General features: G+C 38.3%; 1 protein-coding gene across 1 annotated transcript in view; it reads left to right on the top strand.

Annotated features, from left to right (window-relative positions):
• Window positions 1–328: 328 nt before the first annotated feature.
• Window positions 329–17217, top strand: part of stau2 (staufen double-stranded RNA binding protein 2) — a 62714-nt gene continuing 45825 nt past the window's right edge. The window contains 6 exon segments of the mRNA XM_008307610.3: window positions 329–425; window positions 2024–2231; window positions 2648–2778; window positions 3263–3422; window positions 3501–3636; window positions 14072–14231. Of these exon segments, the coding sequence (XP_008305832.1) occupies window positions 2033–2231; window positions 2648–2778; window positions 3263–3422; window positions 3501–3636; window positions 14072–14231 (786 nt within the window). The 5' untranslated portion in view covers window positions 329–425; window positions 2024–2032.

The following is a 17217-nucleotide window of genomic DNA, read 5'->3' as shown; positions in this document are numbered from 1 at the left end:
TGGAACAACTTTTTAGGTCCTCCAGGTGAAATTTTATTTTTACTTAACTGTGCAAAACAAAAGTATTCCCCATTTATTTTAAACATTGAAAAAATACTTTTTGACTGAATCAAAGTTAAGCTCTCCAAGGATGTGCACTAGGAATGAACCATTTATGTTGACGCAGGGGTGATGATTATTTTAAAACTAAACCAAAACCTAACCTTCACAGAACAACTGTGTACAAATAAATAACCTTTGTTTATCAAGAAACCATAGGCTAACAACATTTGCATTTAATCTGTTTGACAAATGCAATATTTCTAGTGGAACAGGTTTCCTTAGTCCCCCCAGACATATTAGGTTGGTTCGTTCCCTCCTCTATCCAGTTCTCTTTAGTGTTTGCCAATGTTGGAGGTGTAACTGGGGTCTGGCCCTGGACAAAGGTAACAAAATAAGCTGTGATATTTGTACCTGTGTTGTCAGACAGTTCCGTGAATGTTTGTCAACATGTCAACAGTGCACGTAACACGTCCTGTGGAGTATCAGCGCTCTCACTTTAGTGGAGGATGGGTCGCTGAGAGAGATGCTAACAAGAGGGCTGTTCGGCCGATCAGCCATGATTGAGCTTTAACCGGCTAAAGTAGCGTTAATGGGGGTGGATATGTAACGTGTTTTCATGCGGGGAAATTGCTGTTGCATTATTGTGGCAGTATTCATGTTTGTTTTGTCTGCCTGCGTGTGTTTGAAGGGTTGACATTAGTAGTAAATACCGTTTTAGCGTTAACGGTTACGTTAGCTTCTGGCTAAGCTGGACACAGTAGGAACCGAACTGTAGGGTTCGGGGGTTGCACACAGTATTATGGCTTTGTCAAAAACGTCACACAACTTTTACAATGAATGCAATGTCAGCACAAGACAACTGTGCAGTTAGAAATTTGGGGAAGGACTGTAATCCCCAAACTCCATGGATGTGTGGTCTCAAGAAAGCATGGAAATCACTTTATGTATTTGATTGTGTTATAATGTGCCACAATAAAATGCATTTCATATTAAAACACACTTTCAAACTGTGAGGTATCTGACCAGTCATTTGTAACTTCTTTCACATCTGCATTTACACAATAATATTTTTAAAAAACATTTACTATTTAATGTATAGATTTTTATGCCTGTATGAGGTGTCGAATAGTATTACACTTACACGAGGCAGTAAGAAAGCTACTAATTTGTAAGGTTCGACAAGTGTCAAACTCGTAATTTTCTCCTTACTTCTCTTTTGTGTGACTATTTGCACTCTCCTTCCCTTTGGTGCTTGACCCACATTAATGCGAACCAGAACTCGTTCCATCTATGAAAGATGCAGCCGAACTCTGTGTTCTTTTTTGATTAGTACTTAATGTCAATGTTGTGCATAAATGAAATGCACATGATAACAGATTGTTTGCTCAAACTGGATAGCCAAAGGGTGTGCATGCTCTTCAATTGCATTCACAAAAATATTGCATGCATACAAAAATAAGGAAGTGAATGTGTGTTTTGGTGACTTTTATTAAATATTTGCCCTCTTGGGTGTTTCAGTAGTGGGTGTCTACTTCACGTAGTTCTTTGTAGTCCCAAATACAAAGAGATTGTATTTCCATTATCTTGTTTGGAGTGCTCTCATAGAATTTCCCTTTTTGGGGGGGAGCTTTGCAGAAGTAACATGAGCAAAGCTCCTTCAAATAAAGCTCCATTGTCTGGGTACAGTGGATCAGAATGTGAGATAGCCCAGTGCTGCACAGTTCTTGAGGTTTTGCCCACAGATATTTATCGAAATGTCAGCAGACAACTTGATTGATTGTATTGTTTTGAACTGAATATGTTGTCTGCCCATACATATTTTTGTGTACAAAATGTATTCTTAATAAACACCGTCTTATTTTATATTCAACTTCATTTATATAAATCCAAACATTTCCAGTAAACGGTGTCTCACCAGGAGTCAACTTATTATCAGCACGTTTAAAGCATTGCTTTGTTAATTGCTTTTTGATTGTTTCAGGTATAGAGCATGGCTCAAGTGAAAGTGCAGACCTCAGCATCCCTGGCTGGTCCTGGCCTCTCCACTGGAGTTCCCCCGATGGCCATGGCCAGCACAGGATCCCTGGGTCTGCAGCCCTCCGTCAATGGCACAGGCACGGCCCCCACACCCGCCTGCCCTGCTCCTGCAGCCGGATATGGGGACGCCCCTGTGTCCTCTACATCGCCAGGTAAGTAGACAACTGAAGTGTCTGTCTCTCAGATATCGTTATATCGGGCTATTTCTTTGTTTTTGGCTTAGTAATTTTTTGCTAAATAATGCACTACTTACTTTTTATTAACCTTTTACTTTGCACATGTCACATATGAACAAATACTTTTTTAAATCAAGGTGAAATTGTCCTAATAAAAATAAAATGAAGCCCTATTGTGTTTCAGCCATAACAGAGACTTAAAATGAAATAAAGAAATTGATCTTTAAATAGACCAATACACTAATATTTGACATATTGATGCAAATTATCCAGTGTAAGGTTACTTGACATGCTATATATACATCTTTTGTTTGATGAAATCCATACTGTACTGTACTGCTGGTTTGTAACATAGATTATTATACCACATATTCTGCTTTGCTCTCTTGCAGGTCCACCCCAGGAGAACATGGCAAACCCTAAAGAGAAAACTCCGATGTGTTTGGTGAATGAGTTAGCCCGTTTTAATAGAACCCAACCACAGTACAAGCTCCTTAATGAGAGAGGCCCTGCACATGCCAAGGTGAGTAATTTTGATTCTGTACCTCAATAAAGTGTGGAAGAAATGTTTCTTAGTGAAAATCTTAGTAAAGGTTTTTTTACTGAATTAGGCTCTGTGCTATGCATATACACACCTTGTTATTCTGCCACACATAGCTGCCCCTGTGTTTAACACATTGATTTTTGTGGAAAAAAAACAGAGTAGAAAATATAAAAATTGATCTGATCGTAGAAAATATAGTATAGTAGAAAATATAAAAATTGATCTGATCAATAAAAATGGCACGACTCCCTGTAGTCTACTGTGGTTTACATATTCATACACACTGTTTGTAAAATGTTTCAAGTTGTCTTTATTATGAAATGATGGTGTACAGCACTACCCTTGTTTAATGTTGGCATTTTCTGAAGTTAAAATATAGAAGCTTAAATTTGTCTCTGCTTAGCTTTATTTAGATTGCATAGCAAGTCGGACTAAAAGAACCGTGTACTTATCAATGTTCCAGATCTTCACTGTGCAGCTGACTCTTGGGGAGCAAGTGTGGGAGGCTGAGGGTACCAGCATCAAAAAGGCTCAGCACTCTACAGCCGCCAAAGCACTGACTGAGAGTGTCCTTCCTCGGCCAGCCCCTCGCTCTCCTAAAGTGGACGTCAACAGTAACCCAGGTCTTGTAAAAAAGCTTTTAATGCATGGTAAGAATAGCCACTAGGCACACTTTTAATATTTTTTACCTTTTCATACAGGCAGCATAACACCCACAGTGGAGCTCAATGGACTTGCCATGAAGAGAGGAGAACCAGCTATATACAGGCCTTTGGATCCTAAGCCCATGCCCAACTATAGAGCCAACTACAACTTTAGAGGGATGTTCAACCAAAGGTGACCACTCTACCTGTTACACAGTTATGAACATTGATTTATCTAAAGCGTAGGTTTAGTTTTAAATGCTACTGTCAGCATGAATGAATACACAACACAAAGTAAAAAGAAAACATAATAGAAATGCCAAATATATATGGAGAGACCTCTTCAAAAGAAATTGTTCCCATTCCAATAGATGGTATTTCATATTTTCATTTGGCTGCAGAGAACGGATGGGTCATTGAGCCGCCCCCTAGATGGCAGTGTTCTCTCATTTTCAAATATCCCGTTTAGGCTTTTGTAACGTGGTACAGCACCCATTTTAAAGTTTAAGTTAAAGATATGGTGGAATGTGATGTTTTAATAATGCACATTGGCTTTTGCAGGGTTTAATGTTTTGTTTGGTTTTGAAATGTGGCCATCTTGCAACAAAATGTCCTTGATTTCATTGCATTGTTGGGTAACAGAGTGTAGTCAGTAGACAGTCAAGCATCTGGCTTGTATATTCCTGTATTTCATCCACGTATGAACAAACATAGAGTGAAAGACATGTCTGTAGGCAAAAGTAGAAAATCTATCAATGTCATATATCACAGTGGTGGTTTTCTGATAGACATTATCAGCGTTCCCTATGGTTTTTGTTGTTTATCTTTTGTAACTGAGTAAGTGTGTGTGTATGCAGGTGTCCCTGAAACACAGAAAAGACTTTCAGACTATATATTATTCCAAGGTCGCTTATGTCGCTTTCTTTTAGTGTGGTCAAGCCCTGTACTAATGAAAGTGAGACCTTGTGAATATGAATTCTCTTCATCAGATGACTGAATGTGTGCTGGAGTGACAGGCCATATTCCCAATCCTTCACACTAATGATGCTGCAGTGAAACCAAGGTGTCCATATACCCATGTCCTTTGTGATCATTCATGATCTGAAGTCATGTTGATGGAAAACCCCACCATTAAAAGGGCAACCTGGCTCTGATCCATCAGCACTCTAATCGCCACCAAGACTAGTATTGATTAATTCAGAAAGTGCCCTGATGTGAAAAAATGGTGATAATATGAAATATGCATTTATCAGTGTCTCAATGAATCTTATTTATGGAAAGGGACCTGTGAATAATTCTTCTCAATCCAAGTCCAAAGCCAAATCATTCATTTGTTGCTCTTATTGTGCAATTATAACTATGTCTTTGTTCAGTCGCTAAAACACGTGTGCGTTTTTCTTAGGCTGTGTGTGATTTTTACAATTTCAGAAATATTTTTGTGCATTAACCGAAATGCAGCATTTTAGTGCTTACAAGGACCTCAAGACTAATACTTACTAAGACTAAACAGAGAAAATGCATACATCTACATGGTATAGTAATCAGCATAACTATGCCACTGCCAAGCTGAAGCACACAGATGTCCACCATGCACATATAAAGAAATAAGCCTCTGTTGTGCTCCAGCTTGAGACAATATTTTAAAGATACAGTTGTGCACATTGCACAAGATGCAAAAAAGTATCCCTTAAAATAGAAACCTCTCTGTAAGTGTTTACAGTCAGAAATATGTTCATCATTGTCCATATAAAGGCAACCAACAGTGTATAAAGAATACAGCAATTGGCTGCACTCTTGAATAGGTAATAATTTGCCATGGGCAAAGGTACTGAGAAGAGCAGAGCAAAGCAGAGCTGTTCGTGTGGATGGGTAGGAGCTGGAGGGATGCAAGGAACAGGATTTCTCACTGCTCCAGTAATGCTCTACAGTCAGTATGAATGCTGTTGAGGATTTATTTCTTTTAGTTATTTGCCTCAAAATTGGTTAGTGAATTGGAAAAAACTACATCATTTGCTGTTTGAGATGTCCTGGAACTAATGTTTGGAACCATAAACTCTTCAGATCGTTCAAAGACTTGCTGATTGATTGCCTAAAGTCATTTTCCTGTTGAACTTTCATTATGTTTGGTATGTAATTAAAATATGGTCAAAATATGGATGCTGAAGTAAGGAAACCTTTTGTTATCAAGATCAAGATGCGGTTACGTCAATATGTCCACTTCATGGACCATCCCCACTTCCTCTGTTATCATTGGAACACCTGATTCCAATGAGTAATCCTGAGTTCCTCTGGTTGAGACATTCGAGGCACTCCCCCATTTCCTCCTGCTGCTCTGACTCCTAGGGGAGCAGGGCTTTTGGCATTTTGGTTTCAAGCTGGAATTTAGATAAAAAAGTCTGCAGCAGCCTTCTTTCAGTTATGACTGTAATCTTATGTCAGCTGTGAACTCAGTGGGCTGCCAGAACTTTGGTCTCTTAAATTTCCTCCTCCAGCATCTAGGTGTTGAACAGGTCTGTACTGTTTCTCATTTAGTAAACTAAAGAGTCACTTATGTTGAAATAGATTTAATTTCCACATCTCTAAAATACGAAGATATTTCAATTAACCTGATATCAATGTTATAATCAAATCCATTACTGTTTGGTAGAATAATACGTAGGGAAGCTTTTCATGCGATGGAGTGTTCGTATTATCTCTTCACCAGAGACACCTGAGAAGTGATCATGAAAGCAAAAGCTAGAGGATGTTTGAGATGGAAACATTTCTTATTAGTTGTTGATGGTGTAGCGAGCATATTGTTTGTATGATAAGACATTGTTGTCTGCCTGTCATTGGAAAAGTGCAGATATGTCAGGTGTATTATACAGTAGCAGCCGCTGGGGAAATAAAATGAGGTCAAACCTATACCTACGGGTAATAGACAACATACAGTATGTACACAGTAGCATCATGACTTAACCTTGGATTTTAATTGTGGCACACAAAGACATGCAGTAGACAACCACACTTTGGATTTGTCTAATGGCAAAATGGCAGTGTCCTTGAAAAATCAATGACAACCTCACATGTGCTTCAGTGCTTGTGTGTGCTTACAGTACACAGAAAGACATCTGACATTGTGAGATCCCCACCTTTGAAAAACAAAGTAGTCTGCACTGTACAGTATGTGATGAGATCTTAATAGGACATAGTGTGCTCTTTTTCCACTTGGGCATTCAGACCACAGATGTGGTTTCCCTTATCTATCCAATCATCAGTGCAGCCCCTAAAAACAAACGTTGCCTTGCAAGAGAAACAGTCCATTATTATATTTAATTTTCTTCAACATCAACATTTCTGTGTAGACCAGAGAATCAGATGCTTTCACTCATAAATTTGGCAGTACGCCAGCCTGGGGGATCATCTACAGTAATTGTACACAGGGGTGTAAACTCATATATGGCGTTTTATGGACGAGACTGGGTGTGGAGGAGTGGAACACAAGACCAAAATAAACAAATGTTTGGAATGATTTGTAGTCGACGGGCTTTTGTGACACAGTAGTCTAGTCTTTTCTTTCATCTTCAGAGAGTGGAGTTTGGAGCTGGTGTATCCCTTTTTGTCCTCCTCTCTCCTCTTTCCTTGAATTAAAAAAATGAACCTGAGCCACTATTCTCCAAGAATCACCCTTGTTACAACTTTTTTGTCTTTTTGGCATGGTTTGGTGGGCCAGTGTGTGAGCCTTCAAATACACACACACACACACACTACTTTACTTTACTTACTGTATGTCTTTTCCCAGGAAATTGGACTCCTCTTTTTGCCATAGAACTCAAAGTGATTTGTCTTACCTCTTAGGTAGCTGGGCAGTAAATGGCTGTTCAAAGGAAAGGAAGATTTCTTTTGTGAAATTTTATTTGGATTATGGTTTGTTAATACATCTCTCCACTGTGCAGGTAAAAGTTGACTGCCAAGATGTACACAGAGAGGTAATGGTTGTTTAAAAAAAACACTCCAGTCAAACAAAGGTTTTACATTCACAAGTCAAGTTGAAATAAGGAAAATTTTAAATAACCCAGTCAATTAGTTCAAATCACAACATTTTAGTGAAAGTGCAAAAAACCCTAAAAACATAATTTAAACTTTCTTTCCAGTTACATTAATAGCAAATATGAAACAGCCTATAAAATATTGCCTTGAGACATTGCTGGTAGTAGGTATCAGTCTGGCATCAAAAAGTAAACTGTGCAGACTATGTAGAAATATATTTCTGTTCTCAAGTGTGTTACCCATTGTCAGAATTCCTGGCAGTGCACATAGACACATGTCCGTTGGTTCCCAGTTTTTTATTACAAACAGACAATTTTGGACAGTTAGTGAAAGAGTTTTTATAATGTCATTGTTTGGCAGATCCAGGGGTCATGAGTCACTGGAGTTTATTGTTCTTTAAATGTCAAAATTGTTACATAATGACTGCTTTTACTCACGAATAAGCACTAAAACATGCTTTCATTCGAGCACAGTAAAGGCAGTGGTGTCTTCTAATTTTTGGTAGAATGGCACCTGTCACTTTAAAGGACTGTAAATCTATGGTGTGGAAACACGACTTCATGTACCTTTGTGACTCGACAGTAAAATGGGACTGAAGGGCTTGGGTAGGTTTACATGGAGCATGACATCTGGTGAGTCAGCCATGGATGGATGGCACCTGAGCCACTGATTATAGAGCATGGACAAAGAGCGCTTTAATCTCATGTTCAGAACTGAAACCACATCAAACAGCAGAAACAGTGAACACTGTTCAACTTGTCAACTTAATTAAAATTTAAAAAAAGTTATGAAACCTATGTTGTGTAGTGAAAAGTTACAACTATTTACTTGTTGACTACCCAAATAAATAACCTGACATAATGCCAGGCCAAGATTTGGGAAAATTTGGCTTTGTTTATTTTAATAATGTAGCCCTTACAAAATCATGTTAACCTACAGATGTTTAGCTAACAACATTAACAAGTTTGCTCTAGATATTTTGATTTATTTGAATGGTTGGGCTCAGACTATTGAGATTAAAAGTAACCTGCTTGAGAAAACAAAGTTGATTATTAAGAAAGGCCACTTATTGTATTCTATATATTTATACATTTATCTTCAAAACACATCCTATTGTTCTCGTAAGTAGTTGTAACATAGTAAATAACTAGCAATTATAAGCAAAAAATAATTTTGTGATACAGCGGTCACACATTCATCCATGGGGATTAGTGCTTAAAATGTTTTAAGAAAACATAATACATGGTGTGGTAACATTTGTTACCACACCATTGCGCACATTTATGAAGTGAAATGAATCAATTGCTCACACAGTTATGTAGATTCAACTTGAATAGTTGGATGAGGCAAAAGGCAAAAGAAATAGACACAAGGATTGAGAAATGGGAAGTCTGGCAAGAGATTGGAAGAAATTGCAGCTGGTGTAGAAACAAGTTTGTCCAAGTTTCTTTTTCTCTCCAACGTTGTCATTTTTTTAATTCCCAACACAGATATGTATCTGTTTATGTCTGGATAATTATGGCCTAGTGCACAAAGCTATTTGTGCTTTAATGTGTAGGCTGAAGAAATATTGGTAGTCAACATAAATAACACCAGAAGATAAAGTAGTGTCTGTAAGCACCTTTATTTATGAAGCCTTATTTCTGTTTTTCTTCACCTGCTCTTTCAGTTCTGATGTTGTTGTCATGTTTCTAAGAGAAATATAGAAGGTACTTTTAACAAGTCACTTGACAACAAGTGAGTCACTTATTTGTATCCATTATGCAGAAATGTATTTTTACATAGACCTCTCTGTGAGCACAGAGAGAATCGCATTACCTCACCACCCCACAAGGAGGCAGGTTTATTTCTTCTTTCAAGTGTGCCTTCTTCTGGTATATTGGGAATTTTCATGGACCATTGATGGAGGAAACATTTTTATTTTTATTTACATTGTAAAATATTTTTCAATGTATTCTATTAATCCCCTAAGAAATGTTACTCTCTGCGTTTAACACCAATCAAAAGATCACCACTAGGATGACTGAGTGATTCAGGAGTTACATTTAGTTTTAACAAAAAAACAGATTTAATAAAAACTGCCTTAATTTCCAACTACAGCCACCAGCCTGTGTTAGTCAACAGCAGCAACAAAATAATTTATTTAAAAACAGCCATGGAAACAAAGAACACTCACACGTTATATGATTGATTTGCACACTTCAAATCACAAAGCTGCAGATGATTGATCTGAGCGCAGGATACTTTGCTGCTTGCATGTTTGTTTACACAGCAGCACCAGGATTTAATTTGACATGCCAAAGTTAATATACAGCCTGACTGATTGCTGCCAAGACTTGATGTGATCCATTTCTGGGTGAAAGTCAGCAAAATTGTTGCACGCTGTCTGGAGACCTTCTAATGTGCTGCCAGAATCAACAGATTTCAGTAGCTTTGTTGATAAGTATTGATCAGCAAATTATTTTATATTTAGTAACTTCAGTGTTGTGGATGTGACTTTCACACACATCTCAACAACAATGTCAGTTCACTGGGCTGATTAATGGTACCATTCTGTTCCGAGCACAGCTGAGATTGATATGTTCTCATGGGCTAAATGGCAGGTTTATGACTAGAAGGAAGCGCAGCATTTGGTTTTGATTGCTGTGGTCTGCACAGGTTTGCCAGCCAAAGCAGCTGAATATTTCATGGCTCCCAGTGCACTTCCATCTGCAACTGGTCAGCACTGTCATGTGTTTAATTATAGACCATATATTTTTAATTAGCTTCCACAAGAAAATATTCAGTCTAAAGCACATTTTTTGTAAGACCTTGGATGGAATGATGTCCTAAATTCTCATGTCTCCTTTAAGCTTCTGAATTACACTCTGGTCTCCCCAGAACTGTCCAGATGAATAAGATTAAAGAAATTACTCACATACATGAAGTGATTTCACATATTTTGTTTTTAAAAGCAAATTCTGCAAGCAGGTCATTTCAAAAAGGTAGGCATACAGATGTACTTCTGTTTTGTTGCTCTGTAAATGTTATCGAGATGTTATCAAAATGCCTTTTGTTCTGCACATTGAGATTTGGAAATGGATGCACACTATAGAAATGTAACTGACATTATCAGGGAACCCTTAATTTCTACACTCTTGTACACAAACAGATACTTATAAAAACAACAAATGACTCCCAGTCTTTTTTAGGGCTGTATCTAGTCACTTTTGGCTGAAAGAGAGACTGCTTAGTCCACTTTTAATATACTGACAATGAAGAGCCAATTCATTAGCCAATGAAATATTACATTGGGAGTCTGCCAAATTAAACAAAATTAATAAGAGATTGTGATTACATACAAAGTCCACTGCTTGACGTTTTTTGCCTTCATATACATTCCATCCTAAACTGTTGGATGTGTTTATAATCTGAATCAGTCGCTTAGTTACGAATGTGATATTTATTAACATTTAGAATGGTGTGTGCCATTTCCTAAGATAAAATGGTTTCCATATGAAATGTCACAGTGTCATTTATAGTAATAATTGCAGTCTCATATCTTCAGTGCCCAGTGGTTTTTACTGTCAAAAGCGTCTTTGAAGTTTGTAACCTTAACAACATTACATTAAAGCAGCAGTGTGTGCTGGTGCCTTCACAATCAAATTCATCCCACTGTGCTTAAAGCTAATGAAGAAACATTTTATTGGTATGCAGCAACAGATGGTTTTATCACCCCTTTGCCCATTTGTTCATCCTGATATCAAATACAAACATTCATAAACACGTCATGATTCAGTTGTGTTTTTTACTTTTATTTTCTTTCCATTTGGCCACTCTCTATTCCAACTCTACAGGTGTCCTGGTCATGTTCCCTCTCTGTAGTAATAATAATAACAATAAAAAATTGATAACAATGACCAGGCGGATCTAACTATATTTTTGTGGGTTGTGAGTGCGGGTGTGCGTGCGCGTGTGTGTGCTCGCCTGTGTTCTTGGCTGACTTTCTTGTGTGTAAGCCACTACTTTCCCACGTTGTGGATTCGGGTCTCCCACCAACCTCCCTATGTCTCTACTTTTTTTTTGCTTTCCTTTTGCTAAGAAGTTTTCTGTCTAGCTTGCTCTCTATCTCTGTCTGTGCTCCCCCTGCTCCCCCTCTCTCACGTTATTTCACGTCCTTCTCTCTTCTTCTCTTTCCTTTCCTCTCTGCACCTGTACCCTGCACTCCAACCCCAGCTGCTCCCAACTCGGCTCTCTTGGCCAAAGCCCATGTTACACTTGGCATGTCCTCTGAGACCCCGGGGCCACACTTGACGTGCAAGGGCCAGGCAGGCCCCCGCCCAAGTAAGGCTCCGGTGGCCCGGAGGAACTGAGAGCAGACGGATATGAGGAGGTCTGTGGGATGGAGGAAGACCTTCTGGAATCCAGGGAGTAAAAAGCTGACTCATTGTTAGTTCTGTCGAACAGGAGATTAAGGGAGAGATTTGGAAAAAGGGAAAACCGGAGATGTTCAGAGGAATGACGTGTGGCTCAGAGTTACTCAGTTGGAGTTGACATTTCCAGTATTTGTTGAGAGAATTGCCAAAAATGTCTCTGTAGTCCTAGAATTACTTCATATTCACTTCAGTGAGATGTTTCCCAGTTTAGTAAAAGTACAATCCACACTCTGGGCTAAACTCTCTGACAGTTTTCCAATTGTATACAATCCTTTGTACTTTACTCTCCTGCTTGTAGTGCATATATGTTTTGGTCTAAAATGTTTGTTGCTAGAAAATAGTCAAAAAAAGCAACCACTGTTTGTTATTCTGTCATTTTCTTTAAAACAATAATGGGCAGCTGTTCAAACGCAAACTAATTTCAAAACAACTAGGTCTCAATCTTAAGGGTTATGGGTTACAATTTGCATTTTTTATGTTAAACAATAGGAATTGAAAATACAGTAGATGCACTTTGATTCTTATTAGATCAGATAAAAAAGTCGTATTTATTCCTTAATCCCATGAGTACTGTAAACTTGTTTTCAAGTCCCAAAATGTGATATGTTTTCTCATGTTGTCCTCTTCAAAGGAGTGGTTGTCTTTAGTTTTAAATGTCTTCACAATTAGATGTCCTGCCTTTGACATTTGTAATCACCTGGTGATATGTCCCAGTGATTCTGAATTCCCGTTGTCTTAAGAAAATACTAGTCATTTGAAGGTCCAATCAGCAGGTAACAAGTTATACAAAGTAACATTTCTTGTTATCTCCCTGAATGATTCTGACTCATTGAATACCAAGGACCTGACTAACCCTGTGGCACTTTCTCCATGAGGTTCCCATTTGTGGTTTTAAGGAAATTACCTTCATAACTTTTAAGTGGAGCCATTTTTCACTCACTGTCAGTTTCCTACGAAAGAAATATATTACCACATTTCTACAAATATTTCTTACCTGTTATCTGTTTTCTGTGCAAGTCTAAGATCGCAACGTATTTAACCTAGTTAAATCTAGTTAAGGTTAACCTTGCATCCATTAACGTTTTGGTGTAAGTCTATATCAGGTACTGCACTGGTTGCCTGGCTGAAACACAGAATACTATGACTCACACCACATGATCCCACTCAATAAATACTATGGCATAAACACAACAGATACTTTATCGCCCTAAAGCAGATCAAGAATCATTGGATGAGCTGGTATTGAATATTTTGGTAAGACCTGAGATGTCTTGACTTTATGATGTGCATGTGTGTGTTTGGTTGTGAAAGACTCCAGTATTTACAAGCTTCCTGGGTTCCCCATATTCCCACAGGCACTCAATCATGTTTAAGTCTAGCAGCTGTTTCATTGCCAGTTAGGATGCTGTGGTGTAGCTTGAAATATTGTGTGTACACAAAGGTGGATGCTGTTCTCTGTAGTGGGTTTCAGTTTTCTTCTTCACCACAGATTTATTCTCTCATTAAAAGCTTTATGCTTTGACAAAACTTAAAAGTATTTTATACATTCTCGCCCTTGAACCCCTTGAGTCCATTCACCGTATATGGAGGCCGTATGTCCTAGGAGAGAAGAAATCTGACAGGGAGACGGATATGAAAACCTTTGGATTCCTCTCTTCTCTTGCTAGAGTTCCCACTATTTCTCTTCCCTTGTCCCTGGTTCTGCTGACATTCTCAGCCATTTTCTAGCTGACCCAGGAGGGGGTATCACACACGCAGACTCACAGACCTCTAAATCTCTACTGTGACAGCTCAGTCCCGCTCTGTAATGACCCAAAGAAAGACAGGAAAATCTATGTCCAGAGCCAGAATAAAGAGGAAGGGATATATGTCTCTGTGCTTTGTTAGGCCTCCTTAAGCTGAGATTCAATAGCCAGACATTACTCAATGATTGGCCAACATGCCATTGTGAAGTAATTGACCCTGATGGAGTGATGGGCCTTTAATTTGGGAATGCTGTAAATTGTGTGAATTTATACCTCTGCTTTTTAGAGTAAGGTCCTCCCTCCCTTGAAATCCATCTGTTTTTATTTTGGATTTAAATAGTCACTTCAGGTTGTAAACAAATTAATTTTCCATTGTCCATTAACTCTTCATTCTGGTGGAGATGTTGCAATAGATGTCTTGTTGTTTTGTTCATTTCAGGTACCATTATCCTGTTCCTAAGATCTTTTATGTGCAGCTGTCTGTGGGGAGTCATGAGTTCATCGGAGAGGGTCGAACTCGCCAGGCAGCAAGACACAACGCTGCCACAAAGGCCCTCCAAGCTTTGCGCAATGAACCAATTCCAGAACGACCACCACAGGTAATCAAGTGAACAAATCCCCTCACAGCATGCACTAATTGACCTTATATTATTCCAAGAAATGTAGGAAAATGTCATTGTTAATAAAGAACTAGATTACGTTTTTTTGTGAAACCCATTCACATGCCAATTTTTTTCAATTTAATGGTTGCACAAGTTCAATCCCAGTTTGTGTATGATTTTCAAAATTTTGCAATTACATATGTGGAAACTTTCTCCCTTTTCGTGCAATCAATGCATTTGTCCTCTGTGACCGCAGGTGGCTGCTTGGACACAAGGCATGTCAAACATAATTGTTTTCCTTTAATGAAAATGTAAGATTACGTAACTTATTGATTGGTTCTGTCCCTAAAGAGCCTTAAAGACTGTTACATATTTTTGTTTACAGCACTTACTGAAATGACTGCAAATCCAGCTTTTATCCTATTTAATCCAAAGCCGCCCAATCTCTCATTACTCTAATGTATGATTCAAACCATGCAGATGTAGATTACACCTACCTGGGATGAATGATCAACTCCACATCAAGGGTTTTTGTACTCTTTCTTTTAGTGTACGCCTAATGTCACTTTACCTTTCCAGAGTTCCCCTCAGGCATAGCTGTTAACTGTTGTTATCATCTCCCACCGGAAATCAAATTACCCTATATCCTCAACGCCTGGCATGGCTGATGGTTATTCAAAACGCTTTGGCTCCTCTCACTTGCCTGACTTTCTGTCTTGTGGCGTCAGCCTCCATAAATGAGCTCTTTGTCTGGTGCTGCTTGCTTTACAAATTGAGGCACACTGTGTCTACAGTATGTCTGTCAGTCTGTCTCCATGTGAACTCCTACACGTGTTAATGTGTGAACATCCTCGGGCTGCAGGTGTACTTTTTCACCCCAGGTTGTCAGAGAAAAAAAGACCATAAGTAAATATCAGTGGTGATTTAATTAAATTGTCAATGAGCAGGTTGAGCAACAATACATAACTATAGCAATCCTAAAAGAAACATCTATTTTTTACTTTTAAGTTTTCTTCTTTTTACTTTTTTAATTAAAAAGTAAAAAAAAGTTTAATAATAATAATAAGTCGGGATGGCTTGTTACAACTTTTCTTCCCCAGCATGCCGTGTGCTGCCATTGCTGAGGTAATAGTGTCCTTCTGTATGACATGTCGTGCAAGTTGAATTGAGCATTTGGGCTTAGGTATTGGATAGAACGAGCTGTAGTTTTTGTTTTGTTTGTTTTTGTCTGAGCCTGAAATTTTGACCAACATTAGACCAATACTGACTATCGAATCAAGCCATCCCTAATAATAAGGTACATCTTGTTGAGCTACCACCGAAAATGAAGAAGACAAGGTAAAAATTTGTAGATTCATCTGAACGACGTGTTGATGCTGAAGCCAATTGGAACCAGAACTTTTTAAAAGCTGTATGCATTCCTATTTTTATGACCCACGAGTAAGAAAGTGCTTTAACACACTTAAACCAGTCAAAAGTACTGTTTTTTTAATGCTGCTATAATAAATTACTGTAGCACTGCACAGTTGATAGCTTGCCAAACATTAGTCATTAAAACACCTGCAAGATGTAACAGTAATTCAATATGATTCATGTGTTTAAACTTTGCATTACAGAAAAGCTATTGGAAAAGTCCATGAATTTAATGTATCAGAAACTTGAGTTCTTGTATCTAATACATACCTGATGAGTGGAACTAGAACCAACCTTGGCCACGTCAGTGTCACTTAAATAACAATGACTGTTGATTTCATCACTGCAAGGTCGACGATCTATTCTTGCCGTTTCCCTTTTTATGGGATAACTCTCCGGCAGATGTCCACTGGCAGCATATACAGTACACATGTGTGTGTTTATGTGTATACATAATGCAGTCTATTAATATTGCAGCTGTGTGAGAGGATTCACGGCATTAATCATGTATGTCAAGAATGCTAGAGTCAGTCACAGAACAAAATGTTACATTGCAACCCATGAATAGATATTAGGATGGGAGAGAAGGGGAAAGGAGTGAGTCACTCAGGTTTCACTTATGTCTACATGCATTCACACAAAGCACAAGGCATATTACATATGTCAAGGCACGCACCACACAAAGGCCTCTCCTCGTCAAAGTGAGGTCGTTCCTCCCTGTACAGTAGGTGCATGTGATCGTTTCCTGTGAAGTCCAGGAGATCACACAGTGTGAATCATGCATCATATCAGATCACACAATGAGAAGAAGACGAGCAGCCCAAAGGGAAGGACCCCAGCCATTCAGACTTAATCAGACAAAGAGGTGGACATGAGAAGATAAAGATCCAGACAGCATTCCCATAGACACTTGGCACCAACAAACTCCTTTGTATGACTGATACAATGGCCTCAAATGCGAATTTGTTTTTTATACAATTTTATCGGTGATTGTGGAATTCAAAAGCAAATTGTTATGTAAGATATGGAAATCATTACAAATACAGATTTATTCTGTGAAACCTAAACATACAACTTTGTAATTCAGAAATAATTAGATTGATTAAAGGTTCAGACCATAGTTAGTAGTAACAGAATGGAACTTTTAAATAAACTCCTAATGACATATGCCATTTTATTCAGTCTATCCACAATACATTCATTAAATTCAAACGACCTCAGAAAAATCAACTGCTGGTTTTCCACAGACCTACGATTAATCATTATAAGTTCTAAAATTTCTTTTTGTTCACTGGTCTGCATAAATTCTGAAAATTTAATAAAAGCTATTAGTGCTCCTTCCTGTACAGACTAAAATAATAGTGATGTGCAGGAATACACAGTACTTATTTTGACATCAGATAAGGAACCCCAAAAATGAATTAAAAGACAAATGTCTTTTCCTTTTAGGATCTATCTTTTTTAGACAAGATGTAACAGTATAGCAGGCCTTAAGCAATTGCTCTTCTTTACAGCAGCATACAGTTGAATGTCGGCAGCGCTCCAATGGGATTTGTTGTTTCGTTTGGCA

Source organism: Cynoglossus semilaevis, chromosome 3 (genome assembly GCF_000523025.1).
Source record: "Cynoglossus semilaevis isolate Cse_v1.0 chromosome 3, Cse_v1.0, whole genome shotgun sequence".
Lineage (NCBI taxonomy): Eukaryota > Metazoa > Chordata > Actinopteri > Pleuronectiformes > Cynoglossidae > Cynoglossus > Cynoglossus semilaevis.
Note: the sequence above shows the minus strand (reverse complement) of the source record. Positions and strands in the feature narration are given on the sequence as shown.